We start from the raw sequence: 26,828 nt of genomic DNA, 5'->3' as shown, positions 1-26,828 counted from the left end.
AATCCAGCCATTTCCCAAACAGTCATTTTCCAAATGTAACTTTTAATTTTAGAGTCAAAAGCCCCTGTCACCTAACATTCTACCTCACACCACTGACAGAAATTAATTTATAACTGCAAAAAAAAAAAAACCAAACAGAAAAAGAATAAAAATCTTTTGAGTGAAAAAATGCACGGGTACACAGGAAAATGAAAATGAATAACAGCATCCTCAAAACCAAGTTATTACTTGATGCAATTCGACAGCTAACTATGTCTTTAAGAACATTTAGCATTTCAATGGCAAAAGCAGGGCTCAGACTCTGACATACGTCACTTTCTCGGCTTCTTCAGACTCTATAGAATGCATGATTGTTGGGAGATTAAAGAGCCACAGGGTCTCCGTCTCTGAGAGGTAGATGTCCACTTTGGCATCCAGCTCTTCCTTCGTTAGGGCTTTTGGCACTTCTTTCTTGAGGTGCAGATCTTTGCAAAAACAAGATTATTGGTTAAAACCCATTTTCTTTTTTTTTCCTTTCCTTTTTGGTGGGGCAATGAGGGTTAAGTGACTTGCCCAGGGTCACACAGCTAGCAAGTGTCAAGTGTCTGAAACCGGATTTGAACTCAGGTCCTCCTGAATCCAGGGCCGGTGCTTTATCCACTGCGCCACCTCGCTGCCCCTAAAACCCATTTTCAACTGATAATTTTACTTCTATTTATCTGACCACCATTGGTAGAGGTGAATGTCATTACCATTGATATACTGTACAAAACCTTTTACTGCATTTAATTGTCAACATAATGGACAAATTCATCAACCTGATGTAGTTGGGATCCTTCAAGGTTACCCAGGGCAGATGGGGGTGCAGTGTGTTAGTTCATTGAATTTTCTCATTAACTTAAGGCTAGCACACTCATAGAGATGGGGATAGGTACCACAACTCGGGAACTACAGTTGAAGAAACTCTCTACCAACATAGGTCAGCCATTCTCCTCAACTCATAGTCTCAGAGACTTGCCCAGATCACTGAGTGGACAAATAATTCACCCAGGTTCACACAGACAGCGTCTGTCAGAGGTGCAACTTGAACCCTGTAAGGCCACCTCTCTCTGCACTGTGCTATGCTGCCTGAACAAATATATTTCATATTAAATAATGAACAGAAAACACTTTGCCACTCTCAAAGCACTATTATATGTATTAGCAATCATCATTAAATTATATTATAAATATATTCATAATTATAATTAATAGGTTAATTAAAATAGTATTAATATATTATCATTCTGTGTTATAATAGATTAAATTCTATTATGTTATTAAAACATCGTTAAATTATATTAAAATATCTATTGGTCACTCCATGATTATTATGGTTGTGTCATGTAAATGTCATTAAAGTATGGCCCTGAAAAGGATGGGGAAACGTCTCTCTGGAACCCTCTTACCAGCGGGCCCAGTGGTTGTGGTTGAGCTCAACTAGACATTTTAGAAAGTAAATCTTCTAGAAGGACTCGGGTCAATTAATGCAGTGTCAACTTGCTTGGAAAGAGGAATTGGGGGAAAATGAGTTTCTTTCTAATGACTTTTAGCAAAGCAAACGAACAGAAAAAGGGAAAATAAAGTTTGTCAATCTTTGAAAACAAAATTTGATGAAAAAAAGAGATCCAAGAGGAGGGAAGGGAATATTCTCTATGATGGCTTGGTCCATCCGCACCTGAAGGACTGTGATTAACTCGGAGTGTCGGTCACATTTTAGGACGTGCTCAAGCAAGACCACAGGCATAAGTGGGCAACCGAGAGAGACAGAGAGACAAAGGAGGGAGAAGGGGAGGAAAAGAGGGGGAGGGAGAGTGGGAGAAGAGGGAGAGAAGACCAAAGGCTAACAAATATAAGGATTGGCTGAAGGAAAAAGGATATTTAGCCTGGAGAAAATGTGTGAGTACGATGAGCGTGTTGGGCGCTGGGTGGCGCCACAGGGCTCAAAAGGCCTGCCTCAAACCTTTTCTCACCGTAATCCGGGTCCCTGCCTCTGTTTCTCGATCTGCACAATGGGAACAATTCGTGTTGCTGAGGATTAAAGGAGACACTTGTAAAGCGCTTTGCCACCCTTCAAATGCTACAATGATCCTGGCGGTTATTTGGGTGATGATCGCTATCTGGGCGGGGGGTGCGCAGGGGGGTCGGAGATTCAGAAGAGTGACACTGTTTCTGATCAGGGCCAGGGCAGCATGAGGACAAAGTCATAGAGAGGCTGACTCGGGCTTGGCGCGAGGGTCATCTCGCCGGTCACTGGAGTCGTCAGGCCGCCCGCCCGCCTGCCTGCTCCTCCTCCCCTCCCTAGTGCCCATGGGTCAGCAATGCATCCAGGGACCCCTGGACAAGGTGGCCCCTGTGGCCCCTTCTGACCCACCACGTAAATCAAGAGCCACAATGCAGAGACCCAAAGAGCTCAGAAACTGCCTTGGTCAGCAAAGACTCCATCTCACCAAGCGCACCCCAAGACACCGGTTTAGATAAACTCATTTATTAAATCTTACGTGGAAGAATGACAGGAGATTGTGAGCAATGTCACCAAACAAAATAGGCAAGAAGCGGGAGGGGGGATAGGAGGGGGTAAAGAAAACGTGGTCAAAGACCAAGTAACATCCCTCCAGAGGGTGTAAAGAAGACAACAGATGGAAGATGGAAAAGATCAGCAGAGATTTTTATAACCAGCGCTTTTCACCCCCGTTTTCAGTCTCAGCACAGGGGGTCTTGACCCCCTTTCTGTCATGAGCCCCTCTGGCAGGGCCTGCTGAAGCCAATGGGCCGGAACACCTGGGGCCCAGCTGGCTCCTCAGCAAAGGAGGGGGGGGGAGAGAAGTGGCTCTGCAGGCTCACCCAATCAGAAGAGCTCTTGAGCCCCCCACCCCCACCCCCAACCAGCAGGCCAAACTTGGCCTCTTTTCTGAACTTGTTCTGGTTCAGGAATCACTTGTTTCCCATTAAGAGTTAGGGCCAGGGGGCAGCTAGCTGGCGCAGTGGATAGAGCACCAGCCCTGGATTCAGGAGTACCTGAGTTTAAATCCGACCTCCGACACTTGACACTTACTAGCTGTGTGACCCTGGGCAAGTCACTTACCCCCAATTGCCTCACTTTAAAAAAAAAAAGTTAGGGCCAGGCCTAGGTTTTGCACCTTTTGAAAAAGCAATTGTAACACCCCCGGCAAAGGATTGGCCAGTCACAAATCCCCTGGGCTTGGTCATTCTTCCTAGTTTGGGAAGAAAGGAACAAACAGGGAGTCCTTAAGAGGGGTGAAGGGCAGGGGGAGGGGGAGAGTGGTTTTTTACAGGGCATTAGTCGGGGTTTGGACACTCTCCAAGAAAAGTAGAACGAGGAGACCAGGGAGAGGAGTTGCTTGTCCCCTAGGTAGCTGTGAGTCCAGGTCGGTGGCGCTGGCCACATCTGCAGTTCCCTTCTTTAGGACCATAAGAGGGCCCTTGGTCTAACTGCACACACCGGGAGGGCCTCTGATTGTGTGGACTTTTATCACAGGGGCCCCCAGGGGCAGGGAGAGAAGCCGGCCAATTGAGCCAGGAAAGAAGGGCGGGGCCTTCATTTCATGAGTGTTTTCTTACACTCACTCTGTTAAAGACATCACTCCTCATAAATTCTATCCGCCGCTCATGCGGGCTGAGCGTGGGACCTGGAGTCGGTAAGATTTCAACGCAAGCTCGGCCTCTGACGCTCCCTAGCTGTGTGATGATGGGCCGGTCTCTTAACCTCTGCCCACCTTCCTTTCCTACCTCCCAGGCCGTGGTGAAGACCAAGGGAGATCACACTTGCCAAGCGCTCGGCACAGTGCCCGGCACAGCGGAAGTGCTTCGGAAGTGTTTGCTTCTTTGCCCTTCATGAACACTTTGTGTAGCTGGAGGCCCGTTTGCTGCATGAGCGGGGAGGGGAGCCGTGCGGGACAGAAGGGTCTTTCCTGGGGCAGGGCTGTTGGCAGAGTTGTGTTCTAACTGGTGCCATAAGCTACTCTTCTAAGGGCAGAATACGGATGGGCTGAGTCAAGGTTAAACAGTCCTCTAGGAATAATTTTTTAAATGGCTTCATTGAAATATAGTTGGTGTTCGTGTGCATAAATTTAGGGAGGAAGGAAATGATCGTGTGACCCTCGTAACAACCCTGGGAGGCAGGTGCTACGACTACCCTCAATTTATAAATGACGAAACTGAGGCATGTACAAGGAAATGATTTGCCTAGAGTCCACAGGTAGGAAGTTTCTGAGGCTGGATTTGAACTCGTCTTCCCGACTCCAGCTCCGGTGCTCCATCCACTGCAGCGTCCCCTAGCTGCCTCCAGTTCCACATATTTAGTGCATCATCTTTTTATTGTTTTATGGATTATTGTTGATTCATCGATTACATTTTAAATTTTAATTTATTGTTTTTATTATTAGTGACAGAGGACTGCATTTTCATACACATTAGAGAGAGGCAGGGAGGCACTGGAGAGAGTTGACTTCCAGGCTAGGAAGATCTGAGTTCAAGTTCTGCTTCCGACACAGATTGACCCTAAGACCTGGGCAAGTCCCTTAACTTTCCAGCGGTCTAGACAACTAATTAAAACCACAAATTGCCGAGAAGGGGCTGAGCTGCTTCCCCGCCCTTTTCTGATAGCACCACAGCCCTCTCTATCTCCATGTTTATTGCCATGTTTCCCATGGAGGCGCGCATTATTTTCCTCTCACCGATATAGCTGGATATTGTTTCTCGCCTATAGGAGGGCTCCTCAAGGTCTTCTCCCATGGACTCGGACGTGGAAGCGCTCGACTTAGAAACAGTGCTGCTTCCTAATGCTGACCTTTAGGGAAGAAGGAAGACGTATCAGGAGAATGGGGAGCGGACGCGGGCACGTTCCTGAAGGCAGTGTGGAAAGAAATATGCAATGGGACATTCGCAGGCAACTAGAGTCACTTTTATTTATGGAATGCGGGGGACGATGTCCTCTCAGAACCTTGGAAGAAAGCTTCTCTTTTATAAACACAGCAGGTCACAGACAAGTAGGAAGAACCCAATTTTGTGAGGGGCCCAGGGACTCCTGTATAGAGTATGGAGGGTGGTGGGTTTGTTTTGGGGGGGGTTGTTTTGGGGGGGGAGGTTGGGGGAGGGCGGCAGCTAGGTGACCCGGTGGATACAGCACTGGTCCTGGAGTCAAGAGGACCCGAGTTAAAATTTGACCTTACTAGCTGTGTGACCCTGGGCAAGTCAATTGACCCCAAATGCCTTAAACATTTGGGGCCATCTCCAGACTGCCCTGATATATATCTTGCCACTGGAGGCTCTGTAGGAGAGAGTGAGTTGGTGGCCTTGCTCAGGCCTCCCTCACTTAAATCCAATTCAGTGCAAGTCATGACACCACCCTGATGTCATGGTCCTCTTCAAGAACTATGGACAAACAACTATGGGAGTGTTTTTTTAAAGCCCATCTACCCAGCGGTCTCAGAATGACAGCCCAAGAAGCCAGAGAAAGTCAGCGTTTGCTTGTTTGCTTTTTAAACTTCCAATAATCCCTTCTTAGAAGGGATCACCACCCACCTCTGGGCATTCCCTTGAGGACAAATGAGACTGGCAGGAGGAATTCAGAAAACAAACAAAGGGTCATAAAGTTTGGGGCGGGACCTTAAGCGCCGGAGTCCAGTTTGGGGGTTGGTTGGTGTGTGGGTTAACACCACTACCACTGAAGGAAGGAGTTTCTCAAGAGAAAAGCTCATTTTGAAGGTGAAGAAGAGGAGACGGAGTCTGCTTCAAAATTCATCACTGCTGATGCCGCGGCCTCTCCTCGGCTGCCCCGCGCCTTTCCCTGGTGATCTGTGTGATGCTCCCTTGACATGCTGTGGGCATGGCCGTGCTCCCTGTCTCTCCAGCCTGGGCCCTGGACAGTTCCTCTACAATCCCTCTCCTGCTCCCTCCACTTTCTGGCATTCACAGAGACCGGCTCCTGCCCAGATGCCCCTGCGCCTTCTCTGGGTCCCCACAAGGGAGTTGGCGTGCTCCCTCCTTCCCATTTCCATCTCCAGACTCTCCCTCTGCAGCCTTCACTTCACATTCATTTGGTCCAAAATCACCCTATAAGCTCCTGGGGGGCTTTGCTGATGGGGCTTATCCTCCTTCTGCCTCAGGCTCTGGCTCCCCACCTCAGCCCCTCCCCTTAAGCTCCCAGGCTTCAGCGCACACACACATGCTCTCTCAAACAAGCTCACTTCCCATTTTCTCAGCCTAATCTGTTCCCATGACCTCATCCTCCATCGCTTCTCTATCCATAGTCTCAGTTTCCTCATCTGTAAAATGGGGATAACAACACTTCCGTCCCAGGGTTGTGGAGAGCATCAAGTGCTTTTGCACCGTGCCTGGCCTAGGGTGGGGGTTATGTAAATGCTTATTCTCTTCCCCCATCCCCTCAGCACTCTCCCAGGCCTTCATCCCTGCTCAGGAGTGCCGGTTCTCATACACTCTGTTGTCCTCTGGCCATACCAACCTACTCTTGGTGCTGCACATTTCTGTCCTTCACCTGGAAGGGCCCCCCACCCCTACCCCAGCCTCTGGGGATCCCAGGATCCTCTGCTGGATCAGCTCACACACCACCTTCTCCAAGAGAGTTCTCCCTCCCCACACCTCCCGGCATCCATCGGGGATTTATTCTTTGTTTTCCTACCGGCTGCCTTGCTTGTAGTGTGGTGGGATTATCTCCTCCCTTAGAGTGCCCTGGTTTCCCCTGAATTTAGCTGTCACCTGAGGGAAGCGATGGTTCTTAGGCATTCCTCAGTGAAGAATTATACTCTCACACACAGGCCAATTAGAATTAAAGTGGTCTTTTATTTGGCACCCGGGAAAGTGACAGAGAGGGAAGTCAAAGACTTCACCCCTGGGGAGGAAGGCTTAGAAACATCCTCCTCCTGCCAGAACAGAGGGAAGGCAAAAGCTTTTATAAAGGAGAGATGGGGTGTCCACTTGAAAACTGGAAAGTTCCCTTTTGGAGTGGGGTGGGGAAACCTCGGAGACTTGTCATATTCCTGAGAGTCGAGAGGATTTTTTTTTTTTTTTGAGATGATGGTCCTGACCTTTGGGGTTATCTCTGTCTCCTAGCTCAGGTTATGTAGTAGGCACACCTAAGTGACTTTCCTACTATAGAATTTTCTCTCTCCTTCTTAGGTATGTCCTGATATCTAGTTGGCCCATCTTGATTCCTGGATATACTTGGCCTGTTATCTGGTCATCTTTGGTTTTGCTTCTCACAGGAGAAACTTCTTCTGAGTTGTTCCAAGCCCGTGTCATTAGCCCAGTAAGTGGCATACGACAAGGACTAAGTAAAGGCTTGTGAATTGATAGAACTCCACGCCCGAATCCCTTACTGCTCACACTTGGCCAAACCCTGTCCCTTGATGGTTCCTACCCTCCACCCTCAGCCTCCTTAGATTCTCTTCTCCACCTGCTGCCCAAGTGAGGAAGAGGTATTTAACCTGAACAGATCAAATACAAATCTCTATTCTCTAACCTCGCCTGGGCCTTTACCACAATATGGGGGTCTTTTAACTCCCCCCTAACTGATTCTCTATGCTTCTCCCCACTGGGGTTGTTCCTTAACCTCCAACTATGCCATTCCCCTGACCCTTCTTAATATGCTTGCATGTTATCTAAAACAGGATTCGAACCCAGACCTCGCTGGTTCCAAGTCTAGCATCATCGACTAAGAATGAGCAGGGTCTGGCAAGGAATGATAAGAACAGAAATGGGATGCTGAAGTTACTTTTAGGACAAGAAGAGATTCAAAGAAGGAATGGGTGTTGCTTGCTTTCTCAATGGATAGAGGAGGAAGGAAGGGAGAAAATTTGGAACTAAAAAACAATTTAGATGAATGTTAAAAATAAAGAAATCATAAGGGGCAGCTGGGTGGCTCAGTGGAGCCTGGAGTCAGGAGGACCTGAGTCTAAATCTGGCTTCAGACAGTTGACAGTTACTAGCTGTGCGACCCCGGGGGAATTCACTTAACCCCAATTGCCTTGCAAAAAAAATAAGGAAATAAAATAAAGAAATAATAAATATATTTAAAAAACAAACCAAGAAGGGATAGGACCACTTCTTGGAGGGGGTGGGATGATGCTAAAACTTTCAGGACTGAATGTGGGTCCTCTGGGAGCTAAGAATAATAGAAATGTGGATAAAAGAGAGCATACCCTCCTACCCTTTGGTTCCAAAGGTTTGTCATGCTGGGGTGGGAGTAGGGAGAAGCTCCCACTCTCTCTAAAATGCTCCAGCAGCGTGCATCTCAAATAGCCTCTGACAACCGAAGCCCAAGTCCTGGCCTTCTCTTGGCGGAACTGTTTCTACTAACAGGAGAAGGGGCAAAGGCAAGTCCCTGGAGCCTTAAAACCAGTCGCTTCGGGCAGGTGGGGATCGTTAGCCTTGGCAGGCAACTCGCCTAGGGGAAGGAAACCCTGATTTGAAACCTCTGCTGCCTTGCGGCTATACCCATCTATGGGAAAGGCTTCGGAGTTAACCCCAAGGAAAAATCAGGAGTCGGAGTCCCTTCGGCAGTTGGATGTTGGACATCACATCCCTCTGGCAACTCCTGCGGCGGCACTGGTGCCAAACCGTATTGGCTCTGCCTCTCCTTTGGGTCCACCAATGTCTCAGAGAGGGAAAACCTCCTGCATGGGCAACAGCTTGTTTTCCATATTGATCCGCCCAGGCCAGCGCCCTGGAGAGGACACTCCAGCTACTCCTCATGGGGTAGATACAACGCGGGATGTGGCAGTTACCGGTTATAAGTCACTCAGGAGCTGCGGCTCCCATATTGGACTGCAAAGCCACACTGTGGCCTGTGGCTCTTCAAGGCACTGATCCATGGACGTCCGCGACTGGTGGAGGCCTACTACTACTACTACTACTACCACTGCTACTACTACTACTACTACCACTGCTACTACTACCACTACTACCACCACCACTACTACTACTACCACCACCACCACTACTACTATTACCACTACTACTACTACCACCACCGCTACTACTACTACCACTACTACCACCACCACCACCACCACCACTACTACTACTACCACTACTACCACCACCACCACCACTACTACTACTACCCTCTCCCCGCCCCTCCCCCCACTGTTTTACACAAGCATAATGAGGGAAAGTAGAGAAGGGACTGAGAGGAGTCATGAGATGCGTAATATTCAAAGAGTAGAATAGGAAAGGTTAGTGTTTCATAAATATTTTTCCTGAGAAGTTTGCTCATAATACACATAACCAAAAAACAATGTAATGGTCTTTATTTAGGTACGATGTAACCCAGAATCTAAATGAACTCATTTTTGTGTATGCCTCATTACTGTGACGACTAAAAATAAGAGAGGCATACCTTCTGAGGAATTTAAAAATTTTATTACTAGGCCAGCGGGTCTCTCAGACCAAAGACCCTTAATGGCAATGGGGTATCAGTTCATATACCCTTCCAACTGTAGGGATCTATCACATAGCAATCAAATCTAACTGGCCGACATGCTTGGAGGGGGGCTGTATTAAAATGAAGTCCAGCCATACTTGACTCAGGTCACTCAACTCTTAACACCAGAAAAAAGAATGTGGACCCCTCACCCAAAATAATTTTCCACCTACTTGTGGTTTAATCTGATCAGTCCTTCAGCTATCTAGACAAAAGGATCTGCCTCCACCCAAGATTCTCTGTAAGATGAACAAACTAGACCTTGGAACCAGGGAAGAGAAAGGACTAAGAAAGAAGGGGAAATCACTGGGTCCCCCAAGACATCGATTATTAATAATTATTTCTCACATTACCTTTGGACAGACCTTAAGTGGGAATATACACAAAAACTTAAAGGCATCAAACTATCAATAATTGATAGCATTTAAATACTTATTCTGTCCAAGAGGCAGAAATGAATTCCATAATCAGTCGACCCAATCACTCTCTATACACATACACATGTAAATGTTTTAAGTTATCATTTTGTTTTGTTTTGTTTTTTTGTGAGGCAATTGGAGTTAAGTGACTTGCCCAGGGTCACACAGCTAGTAAGTGACAAGTGTCTGAGGCCAGATTTGAACTCAGGTCCTCCTGACTCCAGGGCCAGTGCTCTATCCACGGCACTTAAGTTAGCATTTGTAAGCGTATATAGAGAGGGAAGCTAGGTGATACAGTGGATAAAGCACTGGCCCTGGAGTCAGGAGGACCTGAGTTCAAAACCGGCCTCAGACACTTGACACTTACTAGCTGTGTGACCCTGGGTAAGTTACTTAACCCTCAGTGCCTCGCAAAAAAAACCAACAAAAAAACCTGAAAAAACAAAATAAATAAATGTGTATGTATATATATATATATATATATATATGCATATATATATAAGTTCTCTATGACATAAAAAGAACTTCAAATTATACATCATAAAAGGAAATGCAGCACACCATATTTTACCTTGTAAACTGGCCCACAAAACTAGGGTTCACAGTATTCTGAAACATGGTGTATGAGCCTGTAAAGTCTGATCCAAGAGAGACGTCCTGAGACACAAGCAGCTTACTGGGCTTTTTGGATCCAGGAAAATGTGGATCTGGATGGAAAAGGGGTCTAGGAGTGACATCGTTCCCCAAAGCATCAAATACCTATAAATAACAATAATCAATTAGGCACATGTAAAACACGAACAGAAAACATTTGGATGATAGAGCATGATTAAAGATGATAAAGATGGAAAATTGAATTATATGGGGGTTTTTTCAGATAAAAAAGTGAAGTTCTCTTGGGGGCAGCTAGGTGGCACAGTAGATAAAGCACTGGCTCTGGATTCAGGAGGGCTTGAGTTCAAATTTGGCATCAGACACTTGACACTAGCTGTGTGACCCTGGCCAAGTCACTTACCCTCATTGCCTCCCCCTCCCCCCAAATTAAGTTCTCCTAACAAAATTTCCCCTAAGTAAGAATAGTTATTTAACAAAAACTCTTTGACATAGCCTAGAATCACTCTAATATGATGAATATTAACACTTGACTTTAATCACATAATTCATAATCGGTGCTTTAAGGATTGATCACTTCGGTGGTCTATGGTTTCCCTCAGATGATCCAAGAGTTTCTGCGTCTGACAAATTCATCTTTTACATTCCACTCAGAGGAAAGTCTCTGAACTTGGCTAGGCTTGGCCTCAACTGAGTACCAGAAGTCCATCATCAGATGCAAACTTGAAGTCTTTTTGACCTGGGCTATTGGTATTTTTCAGAACCTATACTATGTTAGCAAAGACTTCAAGAGTCTAGTGCCATCCACACCAAGGCAGGACTTTAGTGAAGATTCCTTCCCTTTTTTTAAAGTTAAATTTTATTTAAAAAAATCAGCCATCTCTCCCTCCCACTCCCTTTCCTCTGCCCCCATTGAGAAAGCAAGAACGTGTTACAAACACATACATACGTTAGAAACATGCATATATACACATATACCTATACACCTATACCAAGCAAAACAAAATTTCTTTTTAACTATGTCTAAGTCTCCACTTGCAGGTTTCATCATGAGTCCTCAGAAATTACAGTTACTCACTGTGTTCACCAGAGTCCCCAAGTTTTCTCTTTGTTTAAACCAGCCAAGACCCCCACCCACCCCTCTCCATGCTACCCCCTGACACAACTGAGAACACAAGCAAAATAAATACAACTGGTAGAGTCGATCAAAGCAAATGTCCACACTGATCACGTCCTAAAGATATCTGTGTCATTCTGCATTCTGAACCCTTCACGTCTCTATCAGGAGATGTGCAGTGCATTTCATCGCGAGTCCTCCAGAATCCTGGTGGGTCATTATGCTGACAAAGAATTCAGCACAATAATATTTCACACACTCCTTTTTTGTTCATTCCCCAATTGATGGGCACCCCCTGAGATCCCATTCTTTGCCACTCCAAAAAAAAAGGGATGGATATTTCTGCCTGTCCTTCAAGTTAGCTTTGCATAGAGGGTCTATGGGAAGTAATGTGTGAGCAGGCTGGAAGCAGAGGGTGAAGAAGGGCTTTAAATACCAGGAAGGGGAGGAAATCGGGTCAGAAAGCTGACATGGACAGACCTGTGCTTTAGGAAAGTCAGTCCGGGAGCCGTGTGGAGGCTAAATTGGAAAAGAGAGAGACATGGGGCAGGGCACTGCGCTTACTGACAGGACACTAAGCCGGTGGGTCTAGGGAAAGCTTAGATCCCAGAGAAGTGTCCGACACAGCATCTCATACTATTCTTGTGGAGAAGATGGAGTGATGAGCTAAACGACCAAACTGGCTGGCTGGACATAACCAAAGATCATGCGGCCCTGGCAGAAAGTCTCTGGTGGAGGGCCCCAAGGCTCCACCCATGCTTGGGCTGGTGCTATGTAACTTGGGAAAAGGCCTCCGGGGCAGGCTTGTCGAACTTGCCTATGCTGGCTATGGAAAGAGAACACACCAACAGATAAGGGTACCAGACAGCCCTTCCAGCCTAAAACAGTGTGGGGAATACACTTAGATGACATTTCATAGGAATAAATGGGAAGTCTTAAATTTACACAGGGTAAAACACAGAGGAGGCACCATTGGCTGGCAGTTTGTCTACAGAAGGGCAGAGGATTGTAGCGGATTCCGAGCTCAATGGGAGTCAAAAGTGGGAGACAGAGAGCCCCGAGAGGGGGTGTCATTAGGGTTACAGGAGGAGGAAGGAATCCCAGGAATAAAGATGTAAGAGGACCAGAGGCCTCCTGTCTTGCCTGGGCCACATTCGGAATCGTGGGCTCAGTTCTGGGTGCTGCAGGCGAGCAAAGGCAGCTTCGAATAGGAAAGTGTCTGGAGGGCAAACAGCAGGGGAGGGCTTGGATTCTAGGCCGCATGAGCTTCCTGTCTGAAGGAACATGAGATGTTTAATCTGGAGAAGACTCAAGGGGAATGAAGGTGGGACCTACCTTGCTGTGGACTATGGATTGTACTTGCTTGGGGTGGCCCAGGGCCAGGACCGGGAGTGATGGGGGGACTCTGTAAAGAGACAGGGTTAGGGGGTAGCTAATGATGGAGTAGATAAAGCACTGGCCCTGGATTCATGAGGATCTGAGTTCAAATCTGGCCTCAGACACGTCTGACACTAGCTGTGTGATCCTGGACAAGTCACTTAACCCTCATTGCTCAGAAAAAATAAAACAACAACAAAACAAAACAAGCTAAATGGAGGACAAACCAAGAATTGAGATAGATGGGGCAAGAGCCAAGGCCAGGACAAGGAAAATAACAGCTTGGATCTACGTGGTTCTTTGGGTTTTGTTGCCCTTGTCTCCTCAGACGTGTCTATAATGGGGAATTGGGAGGAGAGGGACAGTGTGTGTGTGTGTGTGTGTGTGTGTGTGTGTGTGTCTGAAGGGGACAGGGAGAGTAGAGAAGCAACCATTGCTAAGCTGTTGGGATTCACAGGTCCTGTTCAAGGTCCAAGTCAGCCTCCTGTAATGGACATCCATCGAGGCAGCAAGGAGAACTGGGGCAATGTTATATTACCATGAGGGAAACACAGGAATCATTATGGGAGACCAAAGGTCAAGGTCGAAACACAAAGCAAGGGACAGAAGAGGACACAAAGGGTTCTCAACCAGCCAGTGATGCCTGTTTACTCTGCACACGGGCTGTCCTGAGGGCCATAGACCACCCACGCTGGACCAGGCTTCTGGAAAGGCCCTGCGGCTGAAGAGCTGACCCTCCGAGGGAAAAAGCGTGAAGAGGAGCAGGCAGCTCCAGGGATGCACCCTCTTGGAAGCCCGACAACTCGAGTCTTCAGTGAGGCCTGCAAATATTGGGGTTATTCGAAGGCTACTCCAGGGGGAAATGATGCCAAGCTTGAGGGATAGCTCTAAACTCAATTAAAGGCTGAATGCCTGCCTGCAAATGCCCTGGGAGAAAAGGTGTCTGCTCAGACCGCCCTGGATCAAATTTTAGAGGCAAAAATGACCAGGATGTCAAGAAAGCCCTTCTCACCCGCAAAGCCTTCCAAATCCCTGACTACACTACAGCATGCATTAAAGCTTCACATTAGCTTTCCGTCAAACATTTGCTACATGTAGCAACATCCTACTTCCTTCTGTGCAACGTGCACACAGAGGGCGATGTCCTACAAGGGCATCGGGAGACCTCACCAATACACCATGATTGCAGCTGATTTGCCCACCAGGGCAGCAAATGTTTCACTTTAACATTTAGTTTTAAAAGTTTCTTTAAAGCAAAAGCAAGCTTCGAAGCCAAGTACACACCTGGATTTGTTGCTTCGGGCGGTGCAAGGGCATTTTCTCTTTCCCCTCGGTGGGTCCGCTAGTGGTTCTCGACAAGAGAGTTTTGCTCAGGTTCAAGCTGGTTTTACTGCGGGTTATGCTCACTTTGCTTACAGAGAGGCTGACCCTCCTGGTGGTGGACATCCTCCTTGACTGGGACATGCTGCTTCTGCAGAAGAAAAAGAAAAAGACACTCTGGGGGATCCAAAGAAGAAGGCTAATTGAGCCTGTTGTAGAACAGAGCGTGTGGGGCTGGGAAATACTCAAGGCTTTTTCATTTTTTATTACATTCAAAGGAAGCTCTTGGAGGGCAGGGACTTTTGCTTTTTCTTTGTATCCTCAGCACAGAACAAGAGTTGAATAATATACGATATACGATTATTACCGTGTAAATAACGATCAGGGATATACATACAAATGCGATTTTAAAAAAGAAGAAACACTGAAAACAATCCAAAATCCCATCCAAGCCATGACAATAATTGCGATTTTTCTATTGTTTGATGTTATTATGATAGGATTCCAACGTGGAGACCATTAGGCTGAGAGGTCCCAACACCCATCAAGAGCACGGACAGAGGGACAGGACTTTTCCATCACTGTGGCCAATGGTAACCCTCTGTCAAGAAGTTAATTCTCAAAGTTTCTGATTGGATCAAGCTCCGAAGGAGACCGGAGCCATTCCCCGCCCCCTGCTGCCTCAGATAGCCAACTCCAACCCTCTTCCCATTTTTGCTCCTGAGGAAGAACCTCCTCCCCTTCCCTGCACTTGGCACTGACAAGTGACCCCAAGAACTTTTCTACCACATCTGAGTCAGCTTCCATGTGTGGCACCCATTACCTTTCCTCCAAGGCATAAAACTTCCCTCCCTGAATCCCAGCTTTGAGCAGGTACCTTCGCCAGCACAACGTCTTAGTCTCTGGGATCCCTGGGGACAAAGGAGTCTGTCTCTATTGCCATATCCTATGGGTCTATGCCTTTTTTTGCCCCGCTGCCTAAGGCCCATTCTAATCAGTCAGCTTTTGTTTGTACTGGCTTCCTGAGTAGCATCAGGTCCATTCCCAAACCCAGGTCTTGGCTTTAACCTGGACCCTGAGGCCAGATAGAGCAGCTGTATGATGCCGAAGCACCTACGGGTCAAACTTCTCTTTTCCAAAAGAATTCAGTAGCCATCAAGCCGCTGCTACACAAGATGCCCCACACTAAAGCACTGGCATATAAAGATAAGGAAAAGGACAGTTCCTGCCTTCAGGGAGCTTACATTCTAGAAGGGCGACCGCCATTCTTAGGAGGTTGTATTTCTTTGGGGAGATCAGGAAGAGGACCTCAGAGGCCATCTAGAACCACATACCCAACTTCTCTGGGCAAAGAAACTTTGAAGTGCAAAGATAAACATCAAGTTTGTTTGTTTTGATTGTAATGACCGCTGGCTGACTGGCTCTCTGCTGCCTACTGCTGCTCCTATAGCATCGTGACAGTTTGTTCAGAGGTCACCAGCCTTAGTGGGTGAGGAGCCAAAGGAGCATTTTCTATTCACCCCAGGGGGCAATGGGAGCCACTGGAGTTTATTGAGCAGGGGCATAACATGATCAGAACTGTGTTGTAGGAAAATCACTTTGATTGCTGGATAAAGAATGGATTTGAAAGGGGAGATACTTGAGGCAGGCAGACCCATCAGCAGGTCAGGTTATTCCAATAGTCCAGGTGTGAGAGGATAAGGGTCTACGCCAGGGCAGGGGCAGTGTTAGAGTACAGAGGGGGGATTATTTGAGAGATGTTGTGAAGATGGAATCAACAGGCCTCAGCTAGATATGGGGGGAGGCAAGAGATAGTGAGGAGTCCAGGACGACTCCTAGGTGGTGAGTCTGAGGGCCTGGGAGGACCCTGTTACCCTCTATGGTAACAGGGAAGGGAAGAGGCAGAAGGGTCTGGGGAAAAGATGCTGAGCTCAGTTTGGGACATATTAAATTAAGATATCTACCAGACATCCAATTTGAGATGTCTGAAGGGCAGGTGGAGATAAAAGACAAAGTCAACAGAAAGACTAGGACCGGAAAGGTAGATTTGAAAGTCACTTAGGGGGCAGCTAGGGGGCGCTGCAGTGGATAGAGCACAGGCCCTGGAGTCAGGAGGACCTGAGTTCAAATCCGGCCTCAGACACTTAATACTTACTAGCTGTGTGACCCTGGGCAAGTCACTTAACCCCAATTGCCTCACTAAAAAATAAAAAATAAAGTCACTTGCATAGAGATGGTAATTAAATCCATGGGAGCTGATTGGATCACCAAGTGAAGTACTACAGAACGAGAAGAGAAGAGGGCCCAAGATAGAATCCTGAGGGGCACTTATGGTGACCCCATGATCTGGAGGAGGATCCAGCAAAAGAAACAGAGAAGGGAGGAGAGGGAGGAGGAGAACAAGGAGAGTGTTACCCTAAAAACCTAAAGAGAAGAGAGTATCAAAGAAGACTGATCAAAAGTGCCAAAGGCTGCAGAGATCAAGGAGGATGAAGACTGAGAAAAAGTCTTTGGGTTTGGCAACTAAAAGAGCCTTAGTAACTTTGGGGAGAACAGTTTTGATGCAATGATAAGGTCAGAACCCAGACTGTAAGAGGTTAAGAAGAGAGTGAGAGGTATTGATTAGAGAAACGCAAATTAAAACAACTCTGAGGTACCACCTCACATTTATCAAAATGGCTAATATGACAAAAAAAGAAAATGTTAAATATTGGAGAAGATGTGGGGAAACAAACACTAATTAACTGTTGGTGGAGTGGTAAACTGATCCAACCATTCTGGAGAGCAATTTGGAACTATGTCCAAAGGGCTATAAAACTGTGTATATCCTTGGATCCAACAATACCACTTCTAGGTCTGTATCCCAAAGAGATCAAAGAAAAGAAAAAGGGGCCATTTGTACAAAAATATTGATAGCAGCTCTTTTTGTGGTAGCTAAGAATTAGAAATTGAGGGGAAGCCAATCAATTGGGGAATGGCTGAACAAGTTGTGGTATATGATTGTAATGGAATATTAGTGTGCTATAAGAAATGACAAACAGGATGATTTCAGGAAAACCTAGAAAGATTTGTATGAACAGATAACAAAGTGAAGTGAATAGAACCAGAAGAATATTGTATACAGTAATAGCAACATTGTATGATGAACAAAGGTGAATGACTTGGCTTTTTCTCATCAGAGAACTCATGATGAAAAATGCTGTCTCCTGAGAAAGAACTGCTGCTTCCTGAATACTGACTGAATCATACTATTTTTCACTCTTTTTTTTTGTTGTTCAAGTCTTCTTGCACAAAATGACTAATACAGGGGGGCAGCTAGGTGGCGCAGTGGATAAAGCACCGGCCCTGAATTCAGGAATACCCAAGTTCAAATCCGGCCTCAGACACTTAACACTTACTAGCTGTGTGACTCTGGGCAAGTCACTTAACCCCCATTGCCCTGAGCAAAAAAAAAAAAAACAAAAAAAAAACAATATAGAAATGTTTTCCATCACTGCACATGTATAACCTATATATCAGCTTGCTCACCATCTCAGGGAAGGGGAAGGGGAGGGAAAGGAGTGATCGAATTTGGAACTTAAAAAAAACCCAAATGTTTAAAATTGTTTTTATATGTAATTGGGGAAATAAAATATTATTTTAAAAAAGAAGAGAGGAAAGTGGAGGCACCAGTGGCAGGAGGCCTTTTGGAGGAGTTTAGCTACAAAGAGCAGAAGAGAAATAAGACGATAGTTAGCAGGGAAGGAAGGATGAAGTGAGGGCTTTTTTTTCAGGACAGGGGAGGCATGGGCATGTTTGAAGCAGTAGGACATGAGATGGTAAACAAGGAGAGATTGAAAAATAAGTGAGAGTCAGGATGACAAAGGGGGCAATCTATTGGAGGAGACAGGATAGAATAGAATCATTTGATCAGTTAAAAGTGAGGTTAGCCTTGGTAAGTAAGGAATAAGACCATCTCTACATGTAAGACAGTGGTGAAGAAGTAATGGAAGATAAGGAAGAAGAGAGAATAGGGAATTCACAGCAAATGGCCTCAATTTCTTCTGTAAAATATAAGGCAAAGTTCTCAGCTGAGAGGGTGGGGGAAGAGGAGCCATGGGAAGCTTGAGGTTTAGAAGAGGTACTGGGGGGGGCGCAGCTAGGTGGCATGGTGGATAAAGCACTGGCCTTGGATTCAGGAGTACCCTAGTTCAAATCCAGCCTCAGACACTTGACACTTAACTAGTTATGTGACCCTGGACAAGTCCCTTAACCCTCATTGCCCTGCAAAAAAAAAAAAAAAAAAAAAAAGAGGAGGCACTTGGGAGAGTGGGTTGATAGGGAAGGTACAACAGGATTTCCTCAGTGAGGGCCCCAATGAGATTATGTAACATAAATCTGTCATTTTCTCCACCTTCATTCAAAAGCTGTGAAGGTGAGAGTGATCTAAGGCTGAGAGCTGGCTGGGCATAACTGTTGATACAATAAGGGGGCTAGGAATTCAAAAGCATAGAATTGAATTGGTTCACCAAGAGGTCAAGATGGAGAGAAGAAGAGAGAGTGGCTAGTGAAGGGAAGATGACCTGGGAGATAATTGAAGAGTCAAAGGACTCAAGGTCATGGTGCAGGTCAAGAGCAGGATTATGAATGGGAAGACGGGATGGGGAAAGGTAAAAAAACCAATAGATTATGGTCAGGTAAGAGGATATCAGAATTTTTTAACATGGAGAAGGTACATTTGTGGATGGTAGCAAGATCAAGTGTATGACCATCTTTGTGTGGTAGGGTGGAGTAGTTCATGGGCGGTAAATAGGTTGAGAAACTTGAGTGGTTAGGGTATTTGAGGGAGAATCAATATATATGCTGATGTCCTCTCGTTTGAAGGCAGGAATTGGGAAGGAGAGAAGGACAGTATGACAACTCATTGAGGAAGGAAGGAGAATGACCTACGGTTCTGTAGACAGCAACTACCAGCATTCTGATTGGGTGGAAGATAGGACTAATGTGAAGCTCAAAGGAAGTTACTGAGTAATGAAAGGGGAGAATCTGGAAGTAGCAATGGGGAGCAAGAAGAATTCCGCCTCCCCTGCCTCAACCAATGAGCAGAGGAGACTGAGTGAAGGGCGGCAGTGTCATCAGGAAAGCTAGGTTCCAGTAAGAGCTGGTAGAGGGAAAGATGTTATGTAAATAGACTTAAGATGAAGAGAAGTTTATTGCCTATGGAATAGGTCTTCCAAGGGGCACTGAGGTAGGGCTGGATGGAGTTAAGATGAAACTTTGGGTGGGAGGGTTGAAGGGGATGGAAATAAGGAGCTGGGTGATAGGGGTATGGGTGGAGATTGGCTGATGCTCTACAGGAGTTCAGAGTCCCTGGGATGTGGAGGGTATGACCAGATGTGAGAATGTCCTCTACCCTCAAAGGACAGGAGCAGCAAGAGATGGGAGGGGGGGGTTGCTCTTCTTTGCACTGGAGGTTTTCTACATCCCAGTTGGGAGATTGGCATTGAGCTGGCACGAAGAGGAGGAAGCCTTGTGGGAGTGCATGTTTGGGGGCAGAGCCCCGCCCCCGGCAGGCTTTCCTCAGGGAAACACAATGGACCCAGCAGGAGATAGAAGGCTCAGGGCACTTGCACCACTACAAACCCCTCCTCCCCACCAACCTGAGAAGACCAGCTATGAGGCAGCAGCAGGAATCTGTAAATTCCCTGTGCAGATGGAAGACAACTAGCCTAGCAGTCCTTCCTCAGCAGACATTTTCCTCAAAACAACCCTATGAAATAGTCTGATGATCACTATTCCCATTTTACAGATGGGGAAACTGAGGCTCAGGGACTTGCCCATGAAGACACATTAAATTTTGGTGTCAAGATACATAGACCTCTCCTGAACCAAAATCCCATGTCTCTTCTGCTGCCTCAGAAACACTGTCCTCAAGGAGACAATCCCTTGCTCTAAATCCTTTGTGGTCATGGTGAGTCATTGGGCAGTGATGTCGGGACAGGGTAGATGAGATAAATCATTAGAAGGGGACAATGATGAAGAATACAGAAATCATGGGCTCCTGGGCAGAGGTGGAGGGCCCCCAAAGAGGGCTGGGCCTGTACTGGAAATGATGATATCTCTTTGTGTAAAGAGCAAAATTCCTCTTAGGAAGACTTCTGGAACCAGTGGCGTCTCCTTGATGTTTAAATTCTTCTTCCTCTGAGTACCTTACTTAGTGCCTCGGGATCATGACATTATGTGATATCTGTGTGTTCAGGAAGAGGAAGGATATGTGGGACGGAAACTCAGATGAGCAGCAACTGTCTAACTGCCAGGGACAGCCATAACGGAGGGTGAGGGAATCTCACTTAGTCTCATCATTGGAGAAACGGGAAAACTGTGAAGCTTGAAGCATTAAACGAATGAGTGTGATTTGTTATTATTGTTGTTATTATTACTGGCACATCAATATCACTGGAGACAACCGACTGGTCCCAACCCAGTTTATTCACCCTAGACATATGTATGTATGTATGTGTGTGCATGTATGTATATGTAAATATACTTACACATGGATATAACCATGTGTGTATATGTGTTTGTGTGTATGTCCTTGGCCTTTAAAGGAGAACTAGGTAAGACCCAGAATGAGAATTAGAGTGGAGAAACTCAAAGAGAAGGGCTCTAGGTTGGAACATGGTTCCATTGAGGGGTTGCTTCCTTTTCTTTTCTTTTCTTTTCTTTTCTTTTTTTTTTGGTGAGGCAATTGGGGTTAAGTGACTTGCCCAGGGTCACACAGCTAGTAAGTGTTAGGTGTCTGAGGCCAGATTTGAACTCAGGTCCTCCTGAATCCAGGGCCAGTGCTTTTATCCACTGCGCCATCTAGCTGCCCCCTGCTTCCTTTTCAACAAGGTCTTTCCTTGGAACAAAGGGACAGAGATGGCAGTGGCTGAAGGCTTTCTAAAAAGCTTTCAAGATTGAATCCAGTCCACATAAACCCTGAGCCTTTGGTTCTAAGTCACTGATTATAACTATACATAAATGCAAAGTATGAATGAGAAATAAGGTGAACTAACTGGAATTTAGCTCTGGAAAGCTCTGATTAATTCAAATGAACAGAAGAGATAAAAGGGGCAGTGGAATAACATTATACATTAAGAAGATCCATTTTTCAATATCACTACAAGGTCTATGCCAAAGAGATTTTTTGTTTGTTTGTTTTTTGCAGGGCGATGAGGGTTAAGTGACTTGCCCAGGGTCACAGAGCTAGTTGTGTCAAGTGTCTGAGGCCGAATTTGAACTCAGGTCCTCCTGAATCCAGAGCCAGTGCTTTATCCATTGCGCCACCTAGCTGCCCTCCAGAGAGATTTTTTTTATTAAAGGCAGGGGGAGGACCTACTTGGACAAAAACATCAATAGCTGCTGTGTGTGTGTGTGTGTGTGTGTGTGCGCGCACGTGCGCGCGGTGGCAAAAACTGGACATTGAGGGGACATCCATCAATTAGGGAATGGCTGAACAAATTGTGGTGTACGATTGTAATGGAATATTATTGTGCTATAAGAAATGACGAGTGAGGCAGCTAGGTGGCGCAGTGGATAAAGCACCGGCCCTGGATTCAGGAGTACCTGAGTTCAAATCCGGCCTCAGACACTTGACACTTACTAGCTGTGTGACCCTGGGCAAGTCACTTAAGCCCCATTGCCCCGCAAAAAAAAGAAAAAAAAGAAATGACGAGCAGGAGGGTTTCAGAAAAACTTGCAAAGACTTCCATGAACTGATGCAAAGTGAAGTGAGCAGAACCAGGAGAACATTGTACAAAGGAACAGCAATATTGTGTGATGAAGAACTGTGAATGACAGCTATTCTCAGCAATTCAATGATCCAAGACAATTCAAAAGGACTCATGATGAAAACTGCTAACCGCCTCCAGAGAAAGAACTGATGGAGTCTGAATGTAAATTGAAGCATACTTTTTCCCACTTTCTTTATTTTTTCATTTTTTTTCTTTTGGTCTGTCTTCTTTCACAATATGACTAATATGGAAATGTTTTGCAAGACTGCACATGTATAACCTATATCAAATTGCTTACTGTCTCACAGAGGAGGGAGGGAGAAAATTTGGAACTCAAATTTTTTTAAATGTCAAAAATAATCTTTACATGTAATTGGGAAAAAATATTTTAAAAAACCAAATACTTAAAGACAAAAAAAGAGCTTGTCTTGGGGGGGAAGGGGGAACCCAAGAGAGAAACATGGTGAAGAACTCTTATGTGAGACTTAACTGAGAGGGAAATGAAATGATCCATTGTGGGGTTATACCATTAAACCATCTGGACCAAAGGGGGTTTGGAGAAGGAGTTGAACAGATCACAAATGTGACACAGAAGAATGATTCTGTAATGGTGAGGGGGGGAAGGCTTAAAATAGAGCAGAAAATAATAAATGATAAATTTGAGATTCCTCTGCTCATGAACTCATGATGGCTCCCCATCTCCACCTTTATATATTCTCTATATATTTACATGTTCTTTCTTTTTAAATTTTTTTATTCATTTTGAACTTAAATATAGACAAAAACATTTCCATATATATAGCACAACACAAAAAGGATTCCATATTGTGAGATTATTACCAGGGGTGCCCTACTGAGAGAGCATGGGTTGACCTTTCTAAGGTTCAGTGTCCCGAAGTTACCTCACATCAACCAATCAGCTTGAAGCAGTGTGGAAGGATGTTCATTTTGTCAGTTGGTGGTTGGAACCTCGTGAGACGTGGAGCTCTGATCACTCCTGGAGGGTAGTTAGGTTTTCCTATTCTTTCAGAGACACTTGTTCTCTCTTTGTTAACCGCTAATATATTTTAATAAATATTTAATACCTAAACTGTTAAACTGTTATCCTAGTTAGCTTTCCCCACATTGGGGACAGGTGACCACACTCATTTAGTTTTTTGTTTTTGTTTTTGTTGTTTTTTTAGTAAGGCAATTGGGGTTAAGTGACTTGCCCAGGGTCACACAGCTAGTAAGTGTTAAGTGTCTGAGGCCAGATTTGAACTCAGGTACTCCTGAATCCAGGGCCGGTGCTCTATCCACTGCGCCACCTAGCTGCCCCTACTCATTTAGTTTTACCCATCACAATATGAAACCATGAAATTCCATTTCATGAATTTATTGTTAAAAAAAAAATTATGTAATAAATAGTACACATTGTTTTCAAAGCTACACTGCTCTTCTGTGCTTTCTTCTGAGTTTTCTTTTGTTCTCTGCTGTGCACTTTTTCTTTTGCTCCCTTCCTCCCCAACCTGCCCTCGAGAAGGCTGCCGTCAGTCACAGCTATTCGCGTGTACATATATGTGTGTATGTATGTAACCCTATACTATATATACTTCTCTTTATCAGTTCTTTCTCTGGAGGTGGATAGCATCTTCCTTCACAGGTCCTTTGTGGCTGATTTTAGTATTTATAATACTCAAAATAACTTAGTCATTGACAGTTGTTCTTTAAACAATATTGCTGTTACTGTATACAATGTTCTCTTGATTCTGTTCACTATACTTTTCATTGTTTCCTGCAAGTCTTTCTACCTTTTTCTAAAATCAACCAGCTCATCACTTCTTAGAGCACAGTATATTCCATCACAATTGTATATCACAACCTTTTCAGCCATTCCCCAATTGATAGGCATCTTTTCAATTTCCAATTCTTTGCCACTACAAAAAGAGCTGCTACTAATATTTTAGAACATATAAGCTCTTTTCCTTTTTCCCTAGTCACCCTGGGAAGCAGACCTAATCGCAGCATTGTTGGGTCAAAGGGTATACACAGCTGTGGGACTCTTTGGACCTAATTCCAGATTGCTCTCCAAAATGGTTGGATCAGTTCACAGTTCTACCAACAGTGGGTTAGAGTCCCAATTTTTCAGGTTGTTTCCATTAGAATGAACCATCCTTGAAAACAGGAACTGTGGGATTATGTATCCCCATCTCTTGGCACAGTGCCCAGAACATGGTAAACATTTAATAAATGCTTATTGAATGACTCCAGGAGAAAAATACAAACCCCTCTGCTTGGCACTTTAGAGTCTTTCACTATCTGGCTCCAGATTACCTATTTCTAGACTTACAAAATTGGCAATTTGGCCTATTTGCTATTGACTGAATCTGCAACTCTATCCCTTGCATTTCCTGCCTGGAGTGCCCTCCTTCCTTACCTCTCAGCATTCCTGCTCTGCAAGGTTCATTCAGTTCATGTGTGTGGGAAGGCTGTGCTGACCCTTGCCCCCCCACTCCCACCCTTGATGTGAGAAGTTCTCTCCTTCCTCAAATAGCCATTGATATGCTTAACCGTTCACTCCTGGTATCTCCTAGAACCTCTGCTCCTTGAGGACACAGGCTAGTTTTCATTTTTTCTTTGTATTCCTAGGTCCTGGCAGTGCAGAGCACATTTTAGTCAATTATTAAAAGCTGGCTGATTTTACTGGATTTGATTGGCTTCGACTTGGTAAATTTCATCCTTTAAAAATTGGGGAACCTGATCCAATTCTGGTCATGATTCTGATTCCTAAGAAAGAACCAGCTGCTCAAGTGGAAATCATTGAAATTCAGGACAGGGGAAGCGTGGCTGGATCCCAGTTCCTATAAAAATGGTCTGAGTGTGTGAGTAGACTACATGCTCACTGTGGCAACATTGTGACCAGACAGTTTTAAGAAGCTGTTAATGTAGGCCATGCTAAGAGCTACAGTATCCAGAATGAGGCAAGCGATCCTTTGGCTGATATGGGGCAAGTCCATTTAATGTATGAGGGACAAATGCACTTCAAGGCAAGGCAGTTCAGGATCAAGATGATGCACAAGGGAATACATTAAGGATATTAGTTGGATATAAATATAAACACCTCCATCCATGGGTGGGCTGGGGGTGCCCTGAAGATGCTGGGCTGGGCCCACTGTTTCCCTTCATCAGGAATCATCGCAGGGGACACAGTGAAAACCCCCTTGGAGCCCCAGAGGTGTTCATCTGGTTTGGATAAGCATTGTAGAAAGCCCTGAATGCCAGGCTATGATCTGCCTTTGATCTAGTGAGCTGAGGCACCTCCTAAAGGATGCTGAGGATAAAATTGTACATGGTTCAGACAATTACTTTGGTACATGGAACATGGACTGGTGCAGGGAATCATTAGGGACCAGTAAGAAGCTATGGAGACAGAAAATCCCAACAGTCAAAGAGGAAGTTCGTTGATCCCTTTATTCCTCAAGCATTTTATTCAGCAGAAATTATTCTACAGGAGGCACTCGGCTGGGCACTGAGAGTCCCTCCACTCCAGAAGTTCACATTCCACTGGGAGAGGAACAGGGAGACAGATCAATCAATACAAAATGTAGACAAGGAAGCTGCAAAGCTTATCTGGGGGAAGTGGAGGGGCTGGGAACGTTCTTGTGTACAAGTTAGCGTCTGAGCTGAGCCCTAAAGGAATTAGGAATTCTAAGTGAGGTCCACTAAGAAGCTGGTTCACTTGGGCCCGATGCAGGAGGCTCCACTTTTATGGCTGGTCCAAACCGATGATTTCATTAGCACAATGGCTCTTGGCAGGTAAACACTCTCCACTAACAGAGGCTGGCAAAAGTCCTACAAAGTCGCTGGAGAACCAAGGGTTCAGTGAATTGCTCTCGGTCAAAGTTGTGGGCCAGGAGGCAAGACTTAAGGTTTAGAGCTGCAAGTCACCTTGGCAGGTAATCAAATCCGTTCTCCTCAGTTTACAGATGAGGAAACTGAGGCACAGAGGGAGGAAGTGACCCGTCCAAGATGACACAGGGAGGGCATCTCACATGTTTCCCATCCTTTCCATTCAGGGAAGGGGCTGTGAGAGGCAGTGAGACCACTAAGGAGGCCATTCAGATATTCAGTGAGAAGTGAGGAAGGCAGGGGCAGGGGCAGAGGCGAGGTTATTGGATGAATGAAGAATTCCAAAGTAGACCTCTTTGGCTTTTGAAGAAATGTCAGTAAATAACTGTCTGGAGTTGCCTGGCTTTATTTCTCCATTTATTCAACAGACATTTACTGAATATCTGCTAATGTCAGAGTCAATGCGCAAGGTATGAGGGAAGATACAAAGAACCCAGGTTTTCCAGATTCTGAGGTCAGGTGGCATGGTGGATGGAGTGCTGGGCCTGGAAGCCAAAAGATCTGAATTCAAATCCAGCCTCAGACACTTAATAACTGTGCATCCTAATGCAAGTTACTTAACCTCTGTTTGCTTCAGTTTCCTCCATGATAAAATGGAGTAACCATAGCAACTACTTCCCAGGGTCATTATGAGGATTAAATCTTTGTGGAAAATGCTCATCACAGTGCCTGGCTGTGATGCAAGACACAGCCCACTCTCTTCAACCTTGTCCTAACACCAAAATCCAGTTTGGTCCAATTTCTCTTAAATGAGTAAATTTAAAGTGTCTGATGTTGGTCATGTCTGTAATCACACTTAGACATTAGAGAGACCCCGGAGAAAGCATCGTCCTGGGTCGTGTTTGCACACACTGACGGTG

At 45.4% G+C, this 26,828-nt stretch overlaps 1 protein-coding gene across 4 annotated transcripts in view; it reads right to left on the bottom strand.

Annotated features, from left to right (window-relative positions):
• The window catches only part of DNAI4 (dynein axonemal intermediate chain 4), a 68,477-nt gene that overhangs the window by 32,294 nt on the left and 9,355 nt on the right, over nucleotides 1–26,828 (bottom strand). For all 4 annotated transcript variants that reach the window (XM_044003913.1, XM_044003911.1, XM_044003914.1 and 1 more), the window contains exons 2-5: nucleotides 14,291–14,477; nucleotides 10,472–10,659; nucleotides 4,716–4,828; nucleotides 311–464 (exon numbers count right to left, since the gene is read on the bottom strand). In XM_044003913.1, the coding sequence (XP_043859848.1) occupies nucleotides 311–464; nucleotides 4,716–4,828; nucleotides 10,472–10,659; nucleotides 14,291–14,470 (635 nt within the window). In that variant the 5' untranslated portion in view covers nucleotides 14,471–14,477. The remainder of the gene's footprint in view (nucleotides 1–310; nucleotides 465–4,715; nucleotides 4,829–10,471; nucleotides 10,660–14,290; nucleotides 14,478–26,828) is intronic.

This window comes from Dromiciops gliroides, chromosome 4, assembly GCF_019393635.1.
Source record: "Dromiciops gliroides isolate mDroGli1 chromosome 4, mDroGli1.pri, whole genome shotgun sequence".
NCBI lineage: Eukaryota > Metazoa > Chordata > Mammalia > Microbiotheria > Microbiotheriidae > Dromiciops > Dromiciops gliroides.
This window is presented reverse-complemented; position numbering and strand designations above follow the sequence as displayed.